The sequence below is a fragment of the Geospiza fortis genome, unplaced genomic scaffold (assembly GCF_000277835.1).
Source record: "Geospiza fortis unplaced genomic scaffold, GeoFor_1.0 scaffold42, whole genome shotgun sequence".
Classification (NCBI taxonomy): domain Eukaryota; kingdom Metazoa; phylum Chordata; class Aves; order Passeriformes; family Thraupidae; genus Geospiza; species Geospiza fortis.
The window spans coordinates 19032-37085 of NW_005054946.1; the positions used below are offsets into that span (position 1 = coordinate 19032).

Genomic DNA, 18054 nt, shown 5'->3' on the forward strand with positions numbered 1-18054 from the left:
GCGGGGGGATTGGGACTTCTGAGAGGGGCCAGGGGACTGATGACCACCCTGCATGGTGCTGGCACGGGCTGCCCTTCTCAGAATCCCAGGTTTTTTAGGAGAAGCAGGGGAGGAATGAGATTTAGGGACAGAGGGACTGGAAGAACTGGGGACAGAACGCGAAGAACAGGGGTGTTCTCTCAGTTTCTCCTTCTTTTGAAGTGCTAATTTAATTTGTAGAACCCAATACATATTTTTTGTTAAAGAGGTCTCCCCTGCCTTTGCCGAATTTTCTAACTTTTTTGAAACCGTCTCCCAAAAACGGAGATCTTTAAAATGTTCAGGGGAGACATTTGGAAACTGAGAGAAAACCCATTTAACCAATTTTTTTAACTCTTTTTTATTAATAGAAAAATCCCCCCCAACAAGGGTACCCACAATTTGGAAGAAAGCCTCTTTCTGTGCTGCCGAAAGACTTGCACCCATCTTAGATGTTATAACGGGCAGCACAACAACACACCGTTTCTGGTAACAGAAAAATGTGCGAAAGCACAAAAAAGCAAAAAGGGTTCCCCCCCCGGCCCCTGTCAAAAGCGCCGTACGACTGCGAGAACGCGTCCCTCACCGCCCCAGAATTCCGATGGTAGGGAGCAAAGGGTTAAAAAGACAGGGGAGAGACAGAACTCACCAAGCCGGAGCGGGCGAACGAAAAACCTGGAACGGTGGTCCTTGTTGGAGGACACGGCCCCTGGTGCTCGGGGTTGTTGGTCCCAATCCCCCGGAGCGCCTCCCCCTAAAACGAGGGTCTGCTCCCACGGGGGTGTTGTGACAGCCAAGAGGACTCAAAAGTCCTGTCCTTGAGGTCTGGTGCTCTTCACAGCCCTCACGTTGGGCGCCACCAACTGCAGCAGTGCTTGCCTAACAGTCAAACGTCCCGGCTAGGAGCCAGCACTGCCAGCAGCCTGTCAGGGCACTGTCCCACTCGCGGGAGCCTCAGCTCAAGGGAGAGCGCCTAAGGAGATCCCCCACGTTATAGTGGCGAGACGTCTCCTTGGGACAGGACTAGAGTCCGCTGCGGCCAACAAGGAAAAGAAGCGACCCTCAATCTGTGGCGAAGTCCTGGTTTATTGTAATCCGAGGGGGTGCAACAGAAAAAGGGCACCGAGGGACAGGGGCAGGTGGGTTTTAAAGGGGTAGGGGAGGCACCTGTCCTTGGACAAATCAAATACAAACTACAGATAATAGACATAATAGATAAACCTATAGTAACAAAATAAGGGAGGGATTCCAGCTCCTAAACCAATCACCCTCTGCCCTGGGTAGAAGGTTCTAGGAATACAGGCAGGGTCAGAGAGTGACTGACAGGGTACTGGAAGGGGAAAACCAATAACAGAACATGAAAAAGGGGAATTAGAACAAACCATTGAACACTGAACACACCACAACACACAACATTTCCCTCCCTTGAGGCTTTTGAAGGTAATCTTCCCTTCAAGCCTTCATAAGCCTCACTTTGGTTTTTTACTAACATCATATAAGTTCCTCACATTGCATTAGCAATCAGTTTTTATGCAGCTTAAAGCAAGTATCCTAATCACAATTATTACTGTGATCACAATTATACTTTGCAAGAATGAGGTCAACCAACCTATCAGAAAAAATCCAAGTCTTTAAATATTTTATTCAACCATTTGCTTTCTAATCCTGCCCTTAATTCTCTGCAAGATGCAGCAACCAATTTTATCCTCTCTATCTGATCATCCAATTTATCAGTCACATTTAGAATGTACACACAACAAGTATTGTTTAAATTCACATAACCACATATTCCATGTTCCTGTAACAGCAATAGGTCTAAAGCGAGTCTTGCAATTGTTCCTTTATTGCAGTAAACCCTTGTTATAGATCGAGTGAGAGCCTTTAGACCAGCCCGGCCTTCGGTTCAGATTTTTGGCAGCAGCTTTACTCAGGTGACCTGCACCTAAATCACTCTGGCTTACAAGTTTTTAAGAATGGCTGATCAGGTGTATTAAAAAATGAGTTATTTATTGAATAGACAGAAGATTAACAGACAAAAGGCCTTAAACAGAGTTACTTACTGCACAAGTTAAAAACAAAGAACTACTAGTAGATTGCATAAAACAGTGCACAACATAAGGGTACCTATATTACAGCTAGCAAATAAATAGTAAAGATTAGGAGTCAATGTAACTTACCACCAATTGATGATGGGGTACACATATAGAGTCCTTTCATTCAACCTCTGGAAAAGTAACCTCGACATAGGTGTCCCAACTTCAGGGAAAAGCCCCACACTTTTCCAGGGCATGTGCAGAAGACATCTGCTTTGTGAAAGTTTTGTGTAGCTTTTATAGTTTGTAAAGTGAAGTGTCTGTCAGTCAGAAATTCAAGCTTATCTTCCTTCAATCTCACTCTCAAGGCAAGCTATTTATTGTCAACTGGGAATGCCACCTTCATGGCACCAGAAATAACTCACTAGCAGACAGATGTCCTGATTGTGTTATTTCACCAATTAGCAAATTCATGTGAGGGGGGAGATGCCCTGAGCTATCCCACCAGCTGATAGGCAGAACAGATAAACCCTCCTGTGGTAGGGGAACATCCTGCTACAACCCCAATTGAGTTGTATTCACTAAAGTTTCCATTTGTAGAGTCAAAATTTGTATGACTAGTCTGTTCCTAAAGGTAGATATTTGAAGAGTAAAGATGGATTCTAAAATCCAGCCCACTATAGTTCCCATACTGGGATGTTTCCAAGTTTCGTCACATTTAACTTCCCTCCATAGTCAGGTTCCCAAGGGTGACTCCTTCCGCAAGGGACATAATGCTCTCAGTGTCCATTGCACTCTTGCTTCTCCCAAGGGCAAATGTGTGGTCCAAATTCCATTACTTCCTACACATACTGTTTGTCCTAATGATTTTACTGTGTCCTGCTGGCAGTCTAGATCTCTCCAAGTCTCGTTGTTTGTTAGGTGAGACCAGGTGTCATTAAGAAAGGTATAATAATTTCTACAAACACATCCCAACCTTAGAGCCTGGACCACAGCCATAAGCTGCTGTACCTCAGGATTCGTACTAGCACAAGTGTATATTTGAGTGCAATTCCACTTTTCCTTTGTCCTTGGATCCTTTTGCCTTGATCTTATTAAATCAGGATATTTTATATCTACCTGTAAGGGGTCCTTTGGGAGGCCTGGACTCGCTTCCCAGTTTGGACACCACTGAACTGGCTGTATATATTCCCATTGTCCTGTTTGAGGTCTATTCCATACTTCTGGTATTTGACATCCCCAAGGTGTATTAGTGCAATCTGTCAGCCGATAAATAGTTCCTGAAATTATTTTCAGATCCGAATTTGAGATACTACAATTATCAAGAGTATCATTCTTATGTGTCCATTTTATTCTCCTTCTATCCCTGTCCAATTGGCATGGGTACTATTTCCTTCCCACATGTGTTCCCATATTTTTGTCAGATTGCTGACTAAGACACCCCCCAGAACTGGATTTTCTGCAGAGGTTGGTATTGGTAATCAACCTGTTACAAAACTCTAAGCAAAAACCAAGTAATACAAATTCTCCCCATGAGAAATAAAATAGAAAACTTCCCAGTGTTAGTTAATCTTGTTTCCTTCATATTTTCATGCATAAAGGATTATCCACCAGTTCACAATATGTGATTGCTTTACCCATGTGTGATGAACCCAGTGCTTGAATCCTTCTACCTTGAGTGCAGTGTAGGTGTTATGGATGAGAGTTTGTAATCGCTTACAAAATCGCCGGCAAGAGTATGAGCAAAAGTCAGATTTAATATTAAGCAACAAAACATGACAAGTTCATTGGCAAGATTGACTCTATTACTTACAAGACAGCTAAGGCACAACAAAGGAAAACAAGCAACAACAAAACCAAACAAAATCTAGGCAATCAAACCAGAAATGAACTGAGAACTATCTAGGGGGCTGTGTGTGTCAAAAGAGTATGGGCAGGGATAAAAAGGAACATGGCCTAGAAATTTAATAACAGTCAAACTTAGCAGTACTTTAACTTAACTTACACCTTAAGCCTAACAATTTAACATAGGAAAAACACTTAACTTATACCTAACTTAACCTATAACTTAATTTATAGCTTAACTGTAACAATCTAACAGAGGAATAACGCTTAACAGCAGTTAACTTATAACTTTGAAGTTATACGTAGCAACTCAGCAGAAGAACACTTAGCAACACTTAGCTTATTAGTTGTTTAACAACTTAGCAACAACACTTAGAAGCATTTAAGTAATTTTATAACTATAACTTAACCTTACTGACAGGCCTAACTTACTTGAGTATCTGAGGTACTTAAACATCTAAGAAAGCAGTATTTCTCTCAGCTTTGCTATAGCATATGCACAGGGGCATGCACCCAGGCAGAACCAGTCAGTGCAAGGAAGGTATCTGTGAAAAATTCCCCTCAGAGGTCAGTGAAATACTCACTTCGGATCCTTTTGCATCTCCCAATGGGTGAAGGATCTGGCCTCAAAAAGTGAGGATATTGGCCCAGGATACATTTTTTCGGTGGTCCTCCAAGTATAGCAAACCTGAGGGTTTCCTGGCTCTGAGAGGTGTCCCACTCAGAGGGAGGTTGCTGGTCAGAGCCTGCTGCATTCCAGGAGAGCTCAAAGGGTCTCCTTTTGGACCGCTGTTTCTAGGGTTGCAAGAGAGTGGGCTTTAGTTGTAACAATGTTTTATCCTGGTCATAGTTTGAGTCGTCGCTTTCTTTGAAAGTGTGAGAACAGCAATGTGTCTTGGTTTAAAGACAAATTTAGGAGAAAAACACTCTGGAAATGAGTGTTTCCTCTAAAGAAAAGCGTTCCAACAATCCCTTTCCACCAATTTAAAAAAAAAATAAATTAGTGGATGAAAGTGGAAAAACCAACTGTTTATTGACAGAGTCCCCACACGGCACAGGAAAAAAAGATTAATAAATGCTAGATATTGAATTTTCAGAACTTACCCACACACTCACCAGAACAAAAAACCCCAAAATGGCAGGGAAAGAAAAAACCTCACAATGTCTGGCCATATGGTGGGGAGAAAAAAAATGGCACCAGCTCCAGTCTCAGGGAAGGAAAAAAACCCAAAGGGCTCACACAGCAGCTCAGGCAAAACAGATGAGAACCTGGTGAATCTCTGGTGTGGGTGCCCTCTTCACAGCAGATGAAGCTGGTGGATTCAGTGTCCTTTCTCTTGTTGGTTCGGCTGTTCCAAGGTCTGGGGCCTGGCCAGAGCGGCCCCTCACTGTCCCACCAGTCCCCAGCTGATTCATCTCCTGTCGATTGTTCTCTCTGATCTCGGATCAAAACCAAACTGAACAGTTCAAGGAAAAAAAAAAAACTGCTGAAGGATTGCCATCGCAGTCTCCAAGGCCAGGGAAAGGGAAAAAACATTCTTGCCTAAGCTAGTGCCACATGGCACCACAGACACCTGAGAGTGAGGCTTTGAAAAAAGCCCACCTAAGAGCCCCAAGGCTTCCCCCTTCCCTGGACCCACCTTAAAGCTATAGCAACCATTTCTGAGCATAGACCAGACCACTCCAAGACATTCCACCCCTTATTCCATGTTGTCTGCTTAATGCCCAAATTAATACACTTCACCTCTAAACACACACATCTATACATATATCCATATAACTATATACAAATAGTGGCAGTGACATTCAGCAAGCAGTGGTACGTAGGCATTCCAACATTACAAACTGTTCTCACCCAAAATCTAATCCCCCTGAGGTACACAATGTGTTTCCCTGTCCCTCTGCATTACCCACCAAGTGCAACCAGGTCCCTGAGCAAAGAAAACCCCACGGATGGGTTTGTCTTTACTCGAGGCAGAATTAATTTAAACATTGTTCCCTAACAAACCTCTGACATGTACCACCGAAACCTTGTCTCCATCTGCTGTATGCAGGGGTTTGGATTAGGCAGGGCCTGCTCAGTTAGTGGAGCCAACCAGGTAGCCTTTGCTAAATGCATCCCCCAGTTTCTGAAAGTCCCCCAGCCCAGTGCCTTCAAGGTGGTTTTTAGTAGTCGGTTGCACCACTCAACTTTGCCAGCAGCTGGTGCATGATAAGGAATATGGTACACCCACTCAATGCCATGTTCCCTAGCCCAGGTGCTGATAAGGCTGTTCTTGAAATGAGTCCCCTTGTCAGACTCAATTTTCTCATGGGTACCATGCCTCCAAAGGACTTGCTTTTCAAGGCCCAAGATGGTGTTCTGGGAAGTAGCGTGAGGCACAGGGTAGGTCTCCAACCATCCAGTGGTGGCTTCTACTGTTGTGAGCATGTAACACTTGCCTTGGAGGGTTTGGGGCAGTGTGATGTAATCTGCCAGGCCTCCCCATGCTTATATTTGGACCATTTTCCCTCATACCACAGGGGTTTCACTCACTTGGCCTACTTGATTGCAGCGCACATCTCACAGTCATGGATAACCTGGGAGATACTGTCCATGGTCAAATCCACCCCTCGGTCTCGTGCCCACTTATAGGTGGCATCTCTGCTCTGATGGCCTGAGGCATCATGGGCCCATCGAACTAGGAACAACTCTCCCTTGTGTTGCCAATCCAAACCTATCTGTGACACCTCTATTTTTTCAGCCTGATCTACCTGCTCATTGTTTTGGTCCTCCTCATTAGCCTGACTCTTGGGGACATAAGCATTCACATGACAGACCTTCACAGGTAGCTTATCTACCCAGGCAGTGATGTCTTTCCACTCTTCAGCAGCCCAGATTGGTTTTCCCCTACGCTGCCAATTGGCCTTTTTCCAGCTTCCCAGTCACCCCCACAGAGCATTGGCTACCATCCATGAGTTAGTGTAGAGGTAGAGCTTTGGCCACTTCTCTCTTTCAGCAATGTCCAAGGCCAACTGGACTGCTTTGAGTTCAGCAAGTTGGCTTGATCCACCTTCTCCTTCAGTAGCTTCTGCAACCTGCCATGTGGGGCTCCATACAGCTGCTTTCCACTTTTGGTTCATTGCTACAATGTGACAGGAACCATCAGTGAAAAGACTGCAGTGTGTTTCTTCTTGTGGCAGTTGGTTGTACAGTGGTGCTTCCTCAGCCCGTGTCACTTCTTGTTCCTGCTCCTCTTTATCAGTCAAACCAAAGTTTTCACCTTCAGGCGAATTTGTAATTATTTTCAAAATCCCAGGGCAGTTTGGGTTTCCAGTACGGGCACACTGTGTGATGAGGGCAATCCATTTACTCCATGTGGTCTCAGTGGCATCAGAGCCTAAGAGCCCCAAGGCTCCCCCCCTTCCCCGGACCCACCTTAAAGCTACAGCAACTATTTCAGGGCATAGAGCAGATGGTCAGGGAATAGGAAACCATCCCAAGACAGAATGTTATGCCATTCAGGCAAGAAGAATATTTTCCAAGGCTGGTCATAAGGAAAACAGGAGCTTGTTAGGAATTCCTGGGAGCAGACAGTATTTCTGATAAGCTCAGAAAGAGCTGAGCTCAGGTGCTGTTTTCAAGGCCAAAGCCTAACAAGCATTTCTCAGATCACACTGCAGCCTGGAAAGGAGGAGGGGGAGGAAGAATGCCCCACCACAATAGGTTACCAAGAGGACTTTATATAGTCCCTTCCACTTCTCCTGGATTGGTCAAAAATTCCAGGTTCTGAGGCACACCATATCTCCTGGTTGGAAAGGATGTACATGCAAGTCTAGTCCTAATGATCTGTTGATAACAATGTGCCTTTTAAGACTTAAAAGAGTTAGTCCCGGTGGTATTAAATATTAATTTCAGCAAAACTTTTGCGACTTCCCTTGGCTTGTTGGTGCAACATGGGAAAGCTTTTGGCCATCCAGAAAAAGTATCTACCAATACCAAAATGCACCAGCCCCCATTCTGCAAAATCAATTTGGCAATAATCACCTGGTGAATTACCCTGTTTTACTAGCCCTGGAGGCAACCTTCTTCCTTTCTTGGGATTATCTTGCAAACAAACCCCATATTTTTCAATAACGGATCTATTAATTTCTGTCTTTTTTCTGCTTATTACATTCCTTGGTAAACTAGTTACCATATTCTTGATTTCCTAATGTGTTTCCTGATGTTTCAGTTCTGTTATCTTATACATTAATTGTGGAGGTACAATTACCTGCCCACATGAGGTTACCAATCATCTGCTGGGATTTTCTGTAACTTCTAATGATAGGGATAACTGCCTGTCCTGAGTACTATAATTTGGTTTTTGTTCCAGGACATTCAACTTTTTGCTAGGTATTAATGCAAGGATACCTTGTTCAGTAACCTCTTTAGCTGTTTTGTTAACTAACTGATTCCCTGTATTAAATGGGGAGTCTCCAAACTGATGGGCTTTACAAGGGCATCAGGGCCACTTCTTTTGGCTTCTGCACACCCTGTAGTAGTTGACTAATTTCTTCTTTGTACTCAGTAGGAGACCTCTGTGCTGATAACAATCCCCATTCCTTCCATATGGCTCCATGTGCATGTATTATTCCAAAAACATATTTTAAATTGATCCAGATGTTTATCCTTTTTCCGTCTGTGATTTCTAGCACTCAGTGTAAGGTCATTAATTCTGCTTTTTGTGTGGATATGTTAAAAGGTAAAGCCTGGGCTTCTGTTACCTGGGTCGAGATACCCACTGCATACCTAGCTGCCCATCTTCCATTTTGTACCATGTTACTCCCACCAGTGTACAGGTCCAGTTCCAGGTCGTGGATGGGATCACTCTTGAGATATGGTCTGCCAGAACACACTTGTTCAATGATTATCAGGCAGTCATGGCACAAAGGTCTCTGGGCTTCTTCTGAAGCCTGAAGAAACATGGCTGGGTTCAAAGTAGTGGTTACCTTAAGCTCAACATTGTATTGCTCCAATAGGGCAACTTGGTATTTCAGCATCCTGCTGGCTATATACAATGTCTTCCTTTTTGTTCCAAACCAGTTGTTACCATGTGGGGCTCATTTCAGCTTTTGTGCTTCCTGAATTCAAAGCTCTGCAGCTACCACTGCTCTCAAGTATCCGGGACATCCTTTACTCACATTTTTCAGTTGTTGGGAAAAGTACCTCAAATGCTGTGCCAGTACCCCTAGTGCCAGGTGCATCCTTTCATGCACAAATAACTCAAATGGTTTGGTTCAGTCTGGGAGTCCCAGTGCAGGGGTTGCCATTTAGGGTCTTTTTAGGGATTTAAAGGCCCTCTGATTATCAGGAGTCCATACCAAGTATTTTTCAGTGCAGGATCATACAAGGGTTTCACCAGTACCCCATAATTGGCTATCCATAACTGACACCATCCGGCCATACTTAAGAAGGCTTGTAGAACTCTTATAGTCCTTTACTCCAGAGTGTGGCAAATGGCTTCTTTTCAGCTGCTTCCCAAGCTTCTTTTTCCCTGCAAGGTCTCAAAACCAAGATATATTACTGCTTCTTTGCCTATTTTTGCCATTTGCTTTGACACCCTCTATCCAGATTATCCCAAGAAATTTAACAGGCTTACAGTAGCATCGAGGCACTTCCTTTCAGTCTTGGTTGCTGGCAGAATATCATCTACACATTGTAGTAAAGTTCTGTCTAGATTTTCCACCTTTCCAATTTCTTTTGCCAACTGATTGCCAAATATAGTGGGGCTCTTTTGAAGCCCGGGAGTAGCACAGTCCATGTTAGTTGCATCTTCCATCCAGCGTTTGGATTCTCCCACTCAAAAGCAAACAATTTCTAACTATCTGAGTCAAGAAGTACTATAGAAAAAGGCATCCTTAAAATTGAGCACTGTGAACCATTTGTATTCCTCTTTCAGTGCTGTCAAGACTGCCTACTTAATAGGATATTGTTTTCACGTTGCTGGTCTGGCCTCAGGTTTGAGAGTAATCTTCACTGATTTGGCCACATTTGATCATCCAGGCATCTCAGTTGCCCATGCCAGTAGAGTTACAGCATTCTCTACCTCCTCTGGGATTTCTTCTACCTCATTTAATTCCTGTAACACAAAAATCTTTGCCTCAACGGCTTTTGATTTGGGTATTTGAATTTGTATTTCCCCATCCTGGAAAGTTATTTGAGCATTCAATTTTCACAATAAATCTTTCCCCAACAAGGGGATTGAACATTCAGGCTTATACAAGAATTGGTGCGTCCCCCACCATTTTCTTAATTTAAATAGCAATGGTTGTATAAAAGGCCTGTTCTCTGTCCTCTGTGTCACACCCACAACACTTACCGGTTCCAAGCTAAATTTTCCTCTGCATGTATTCAGTACCGAATAAGCTGCTCCTGTATCAATTTTAAAATTTACATTTTCATTCCCCAGCAATAATGTAACTAGAGGCTCAGCTGAGGATGATTCCCTTGATCCCCTTCAGGGAAATTCTTCATCTTTGCTTAAGGACATGAGCTTGATGGTTTGAAGAGCCAGGTTTTGGTTTCCTGTCTGATTTCCCCTGACCTTTTCCAATGTCCCCCTTCTTTACAAATTGCCAGTGTACTTCAGCCACCAATTATTACAATACTAAATGTCAAAGTATACTTCAGCTACCAACTATTACAATACTCAACCAATTGTTTCTGAGTGAAGGGTCCTGTCTTAGGTATGGTTTGTTATCCCATATCATTTTGGGAGATTTTGTTCTGGTTTTTTTCTTGTTTCTGGGGTGGCTGCTGCCCCCTCTCCCCCTCCCCTCCCATCTTCCCTGTCTCTGGGAATATCAAGATGAGTGGGGAGTCAGGCCGGGGTTTTGGGAGAGAGATGAGGGCGGAGCCAGGGGCAGCCCCTTCCTTCCGGGCAGGCTGTTCGACTGGCCATGCAGCTGGTATCTCTGACCAGGGATACTGCTGCTTCTGTGGGTTTTGACTGTTTCTTTTTGTTTCTTTTGCTTCGGCACTGTGACTGGGCTTGCCGGCTTAATTCTCTGCTGCTCTGCTGTTGGGAAGCCCAGCGCCAGTGCGTGCCGTGCCAGCACCCAAGAACACCCTCATTTCCTGCTGGGGGCTGCCCCCCTCCACTCAGCCCGGACCCAGGGGCCAGCCAGCGCCACTGAGAAATCCTGAGGAGCCTGTCCCTGTTGTGTTCAGGAGCCAGGCTGCCACTGCCCAGCCCCTGCCGTTTCTCTGCCACTGCTCCGGGGTTTTTGCTACACTGTAGCCTTTCATCCCCTGCCTGCTGGGACACTCCACAGTTTCAGCTACAGCTGCGGAGATTCTGATACATCTCATCTACCACTCTGGGATTTTTCTCGTTCCGGCCATTCCAGCTTGCTGCTTCCGAGGTTTCCTGCTACAGCTCCTTTTACCATCCAGAGAGGGCACCAGGATCGGCTGCCCCTGTGTGTTTGTAAAGGAAGCCCTTTTCCCATCCCTTCTGCTGGCACCCCCACCATTGTCCACGTGAGAGATGGCCAAACCTGAGCCACAGTCCCCCTCTGCAGCTGTGAGAGAATCATCGCACCTTCCTGCCCGGCTGGGGAGCCACCAGCGCCTCTGCCGGCTGTGACCAGAACTACACCAGAGGGAAGGTGCTTGGCAGCCAAGACAAGGCTGTTAATGGGTTTCTGGTTTTGTTTGTTGTTGCTGCCATTGTTGTTTTTGTTTGCCTTCTTATACGTAATAGTAAAGAATAGTAAAGAAATGTTCTTTCTTTTCTCATATCTTTACCTGAAAGCCCCTTCATTTCAAAATTATAATAATTTGGAGTGAAGGGGGTCATATTTTCCATTCCAAGGGAGGGTCCTGCCTTCCTTGGCAGACACCTGTCTTTCAAACCAAGACAAGTCCTCCCACAATTTTCCCCAGTGTTTTAAGATGCATCCCAGGGGGGATTTTTCCAGAATGCCCCCTCTTCACTCGATGATCCATTCCCCATTTGAACCATGTGGTATTCCAAACCAATTACTATTTAGCAGCTCCTAGAAAAAACCTTCCCTGTTCCCACTTTAGGTACCTTTAAACTTAACCCTGTGAAGCTTTTGTTGCACCTTATGCGCAGGTTAACACCTTTAAAGTAAAGAATGCCTTTTTCTTACCAGGGGTCTTGCTCTGATTACCTTTGGTCCAAGGATTGCATGTTCTCCCCAACAATATGTCAGTGCCAGCAGGGGGTCCTGCGATCCCTCAGATCAGTTGAAATCCAAGAGTAGGTCCTATCTGAAGTTGCCAAAACTCTTACCAAAAATCAGTAGAAAAAAACCTCCTTAACACCAATGTAGCATTAAGAAGCAGGAATTCTTTATTAGGCTGGATGCACAAGGGAATATCTCCTCTGAAAATTGTGCATGCTGAGTACAGAAAAAGCTCCTGTTTATATACTGTATTTTACATACATATTCATTGATTTTCCTGGAATAAACACACATATGATAACCATTTCCCTAAAATCATTATCATATGTTCCCTCCCCATTACGCATACATTCTTCTGTCCTGGGGGTCTCTTTGGTGGTTTCTGGTGGTCAACAACCCCAAAATCATACCTGACCACCTGGTGAACTGGTAAAAGTTGGCACAACTGGGCTGGTTGCTTTCCAGTTTTTCTTCCTGCAGAATAAACATTGTGCAGTTCCGTAGGCCAGTGGGTTTTGAAGAATAAGCATTGTATTAACCCACCAGGAGCAAACAATTTTTCAGCTGGCAACCTTAGCTTTCTCAGTAGTTGTTGATGCTGATTTTGTGCTTTTACAATTCCCTCCTCTAAGCACACACATTGAAGTACCCAGTTCTCCTGCCTTTACAAAAAAAAATATAGAAAATTTTTATTGAAATATCAAAGCCTGTGTCCAACATGTGCCTGTGTGTAATGTACACACCTACACTCACACAGTGCATGTTACTGTTTCATCCAGTGGGGGCAGAAAGGAAGAAAATAATGTAAACATGAAGAAATAGAGAAATTAGTAGGACATATAGTGCAGGTGTTGCTTATCCCTGTGGCAGAAATAATGGCAATGATGCTTCTTCCAGCTTCTGATTTGATAAAAGCCTGGAAGTAGACTAATGGACAAGATTAGAGGAGATGCTCATTTTTTTTTTAACTCTTTCTTCATAGCTGTGTGCGATGTTTTGTTTGGTGGTTTGTTTGGGGGGTTTGTGGGGTTTTTTCTTTCCCTTCAGTACAAGAGTGGTTATTTATCATATCCCTAATCAAGACATGGTGTCTTGGTTTGAAAAGACAGGTGTCTGCTAAGGAAGGCAGGAGGCTTCCTTGAAATGGAAAATGTAAACCCCCTCCCTCAGAATTATTATAGTATTTAAATTAAAGAGCTCTCAGGCAAAGATACGGGAAGAGGAATAGCACTTCTTTAATATTAAAAATAAAAATGCAATATTACAAAAAAAACCCAAACAAACCTACTGACAGAGTCAGAATATGACCTGACACCCTGTGGGTCAGTGTGTTGGTAGCAGTCCGATTAAATGGTGGCTGCAGTCCTCCTGGAGTGACAGATGTTGTTCTGTTGAAGCAGTGATCCTGTAGTAGGGTGTCGTTTTCCTCGGAAGGTCCAGAGGTGGTGTAGATGGGCCTGGTCTTCCTCTGGGAATCCAGTGGAGAAGAAAGCTGCTCCTCTTGGAATCCAGTGAGGAAAGGCTCCTTCTGGTATTCCAAAATCTCAGGTTATATCCAGGTAGGAATGCTTGGCTCCTCCCCCTGAGCCGAGCTTCTCACAATGGGATGATGTAATTTTATCAGTCATGCAGTGAGACTCAATGGCCCATTAACAGACAATATCTCCCCAGAGGGAGGATTGGTTGTGGAAGAGATAAAGAACACTTCCCAATTAGCAGTTATTTAGATAATTGCCCCACCTCTAACAGATGGGAAATTGAATACACACATATCTTACAACCCAGGACACATGGCTTAGTAGCTTTTTGTACAAACTTTAAATACTGACATGGGTACAATATCTTAGTGTAATTAAGCTATATTAATTTGACAGCTCATTCTGCAGTGGACAGAGGAGACAATCACTGTAATAATGCAGTTTAAACTTTGCCTGACTCTTGCCTTTTTCCTTGTTTTTTTTTTTTTTTTAGGTGAAACATGGAACCCATTGAAGTTGCATTATCAATTGCGAAATGTCCGCGAACGGTTAGCAAAAAATCTAGTAGAAAAAGGTGTACTGACCACAGAAAAACAAAACTTCCTTCTTTTTGACATGACTACACATCCTCTCACCAACAACAATATCAAGCAGCGCCTCATTAAGAAGGTTCAAGAAGCAGTTCTTGACAAATGGGTGAACGACCCTCACCGCATGGAGAAGCGCTTGCTAGCACTTGTTTATTTAGCCCATGCCTCAGATGTTCTGGAGAATGCTTTTGCCCCCCTTCTGGATGAGCAGTATGATTTAGCCACAAAGAGAGTGCGGCAGCTTCTAGATTTAGACCCTGAGGTTGAATGTATGAAAGCCAACATGAATGAGGTTCTATGGGCTGTTGTAGCAGCTTTCACAAAATAACTGCATTCAGACCAAAGTGTTCTCTCTTCTTTCATGTAAACCCATTGTTTCTCTTTAATGTTTTCTGTAATTTGTACCTTCTCACATGATGAATCAACTCTTGTTTAACAGAAATCATGTGGTGAATTCCCTCCTTCTCTATCTGTATACAGGATTCTGCTGGTACAAGAGACCTTCCCATTTAAAAACAACAGAAAAAAAATTTACTGCCATATTGGCATTGTAATTCCTATTCAGTTTTGAGTTATTTGAAATACTTCGTTTAGTGTATTTTTCATCTTACTGTTATTAAAGTGGTTTAACATGGAAAATACCTCAAGAAGGAAATGTGCAGGCAGTTGGATCACTACTCTCAGCTGACAGAGATGTGTGCATGCGTCAGTGCTTCTGCAGTACAACTCCTAACAGATTGAAGAAGGGCCTTTTAAAATCACCAAAGCTTCATGGTGAAGTATCTGTCAGGACATTTTATATACAGATGTTGTTTCAATTATATCTAACAAAATTAACAGCAAAAATGCCATTAAGCAGCTTTTTCAATAGTTCCTGTAAAATGACCCATAAATTTTACTTTTCAATAAAGTCTCTTGCATACTTATGTTTACATTAAAATGATATCTGAGTCATAAGGCTAGTGTTGAAAGGTCCAGTTTTTTCATAAACCCATTTTGGGATGGGATGCATTCCATTATATTCTATATATAGTTCAAATTGTAAATTAACAACTGCCCCATCTTAGTATTTTGCAAGTTTTATACTTGGTGCCCCTGATTTGCCATCAGCCATTTGATGGAAAAAAAAGCCTCCTATAAAGAGCATGTATGTGAAAGCTGTTTGGTTCCAGTGTCTACATTTTGCCATCCAGGTATTCTAAGTCTCTGCACTGTCTTTGAGAATTACTGTATAGAATGAGACTACTTTCCATCATCATATCATAATTTGTAATTTTTTTTCTTCTCTTCTTTTCCCCTTTTCTATGGAAGAGACTTGTGACCAGCACAATTCTTGACTGCAGCTTTTATGTTTGTTTGCACACAAATTATTTGTCTCAAACTTCTCAATCTATTTTACACTTTAAAAACAAAAAGTTCTAGTAGGTGTTGCATTTAAATGGTTAGCAAGTAATGACTGCAGCTCAGATTATTAAAATTTCTCTAATGGGATGCTGTGCTATATATTATTCTTTTATATAAAATTATGCTGATTAGCACACTATTGTAAAAAAAAATATATATATATAAGACTTTGTCTTTTAAAAAATTAATTGTCTTTTTGCCACTGCTTGTTATCTCCCATTTGTTTCACAGTGCAAATATGCATTGAATAAATTATGCATCAATCTATGTATTTTTTTCCTCATAACAATGAAGATTTATGGTGGGGCTTACAGGTGTCTAGAAACTTTTTTTTTTTGTTAATATTCAGAGTAAGAATACTAGATGGTATATAATTTGAGGGTTGAAATTTAGGAGATCCCTTAATCTGTATACTAGCTTTTTACCTGCAGCAAATAAACTATGATCTTAAAAGTGCCTGAAACAGACCAAGAATGTAATTTTTTGGTTGTTGTTGCTAATTAGAAAGGTTTTATTGCTTAACTGAAAGCTTTAGTTAATATTCTTCTTAGAAAGAGAGAGTTTATATTAAGTAGATCAAACTTAATCAGCAGTGTCACTCAGATCTGCAGGATTCGTGGCTGGGTCAGACTGAGTTAACTTGTGAGTGTTCAGTTGTGTCTGCCATAGGTAGGCCTCCTCTATCTTGAGCAGAACTCTACAGAGTCATCTGTGACTGGACTTCCAAATTTGCATTTAATTTTAAATAATTTAAATGCTTAGGTAGTTGACTTGAAAATACAACTTAAATTCATCATACCTATAGAACCTTTTTTAAAATAAAGATGTAAAAGATATAGTCCTTAACTTTTAGTGGCACATTGTTCTTTCGGGTCTTGAATTATGTTTCTTTATAAAAATTAAAGTATAATGTAAGGTATTTCAAACTTTGGTTTACAAATAAAAAGATAAACAGTGTTTTCCTAGCTGTAAGATGCTGTGTTTAAAACTTTGAGGAGCTTGGGCATGAACTTGGACATTTTCTTTCAAACATTTTTAAAATGTGATTAAGTGGGGGAAAAATGAAAGTTGCTGTGTTAGTCTTGGGAAAAAAGAGGTTCGCTCTCCTTGTAAAATTTAAAAGTTTAATAAAGGACAATAGGCTTCAAAAATAAAGCAAAGTTTAACAGCCGGGTTCTTGGCATTCCACCAAGAGCACACCTGCTATTTCGGAGACACCCTTTACATACCTTTTCTATTGCATCAGCCTACTGCATATTCATAAACAATTATGCATACTTAAACTTTTCCCCAAACTAGTTTACATGTTCCAAGAACTGCTTAGCATGGTGTTTTGCGGAGATAAGCAAAACTCCACAACTTTGGTGAAAGTTGTAAAGCCGATATGTTTATTACAGCACTGGACACATGTGGGAATTGTTCCCCTAAAATGACATGCGTACCTCTGGGAACTCCAGATCTCCTTTTATCTCCCTCTCAAATACATATGCATGCAATTTCACAATAGATTCCTACGTATTCATTCCACTGATTTCAAGTGACACTTGCCACTAATTCTTCAGAAGGAACTCCCGGGTCAGGTTGCCCTGCTCTGTCTGCCCTCCTCCACCCCCCTTATCTCTTGTCCTTCGGCTGAAGCAGTCCCTCCAAGCACAGGCCCTTTGCGAGAACAGGCAGTCAGACTAAACAGCAAGCTACAGACTTAACTCAAAGATGTACATTCCACCTAAATCAAAATGGATTTCTACCCTGGAAAATTAAAGATTCCATTTGCACTTGGTGACCACCCAAAGATCACATCCCACCAGTGATGATCTGCATTTTGTTTTATTCTTTGCAGAATTCTGGTTATTTCTTTTGTATCATGTTGGACAGTAATTAAGGTTTTCTTTCCACTTTCTTGGATTTCCCTCAAGATCCCCAGTAGATCTTGGTGCTTAATTAATTGTTTTACCAATGTGAGGTCCATTCCAATAGGAGTAGGTGACAGTCTGTGATACATTGTGTAATTGGTTTTAATCATCTGGTGGGATGTCACTGGGGCCAAGTACGAAAAATCACATCCGATAATCTTAACAAAATTACAAATACAAAAATTGGAATGATTTCTACTAGACAAAATAACATCGTTATCAATTTTTACAGCAGCACAAGCAGTTCTCAGGCACACACAACCTTTACCAGTATATACGAGCACAGTTTTCTGATCAGTGACTGGATGAATTTCGATGTGGCAAATACTCTGTTCAGTGTCTAGACACACATCTTGGGCATTAATAGTATTGCTTTCACAAATGAATCCTAGTTGTTCTCTAGTGATGCAGGATTCTAAGTTTACTGTTTGCTACTTTTCGATCACCTTTCGTGCCCACACTCTATGTTCTGAAGGATAGAGCACTGTTTTTTCATTATATAATCCCTAATGATGGGGTGGATAACGTAAACAGTGGCATTACGCATAGTAAGCACAAAGGCAGTGGCCAGATTAGAAGCAGGATTATAGGTGAAATT

The 18054-nt window shown here is 42.3% G+C and overlaps 1 protein-coding gene across 1 annotated transcript; it reads left to right on the forward strand.

Annotated features, from left to right (window-relative positions):
* Window positions 1-518: 518 nt before the first annotated feature.
* Window positions 519-16500, forward strand: LOC115949180 (Golgi phosphoprotein 3-like). The gene is made up of 4 exons (XM_031065630.1): window positions 519-622; window positions 9818-9876; window positions 11429-11524; window positions 14043-16500. Exons 1-4 carry the CDS (start codon window positions 519-521, stop codon window positions 14465-14467), a joined length of 684 nt encoding a protein of 227 aa, XP_030921490.1. The 3' UTR covers window positions 14468-16500.
* Window positions 16501-18054: the final 1554 nt, after the last annotated feature.

What these genes read in the sequence shown, in the direction of transcription:
- LOC115949180 (XM_031065630.1), top strand. Translation starts at nt 519, where the DNA reads ATGTGCGAAAGCACAAAAAAGCAAAAAGGGTTCCCCCCCCGGCCCCTG. An exon ending in ACCGCCCCAGAATTCCGATG is followed by an intron (nt 623 to 9,817) that starts GTAGGGAGCAAA and finishes TTCCTCTTTCAG; the next exon opens with TGCTGTCAAGACTGCCTACT. An exon ending in GACCAGAACTACACCAGAGG is followed by an intron (nt 11,525 to 14,042) that starts GAAGGTGCTTGG and finishes TTTTTTTTTTAG; the next exon opens with GTGAAACATGGAACCCATTG.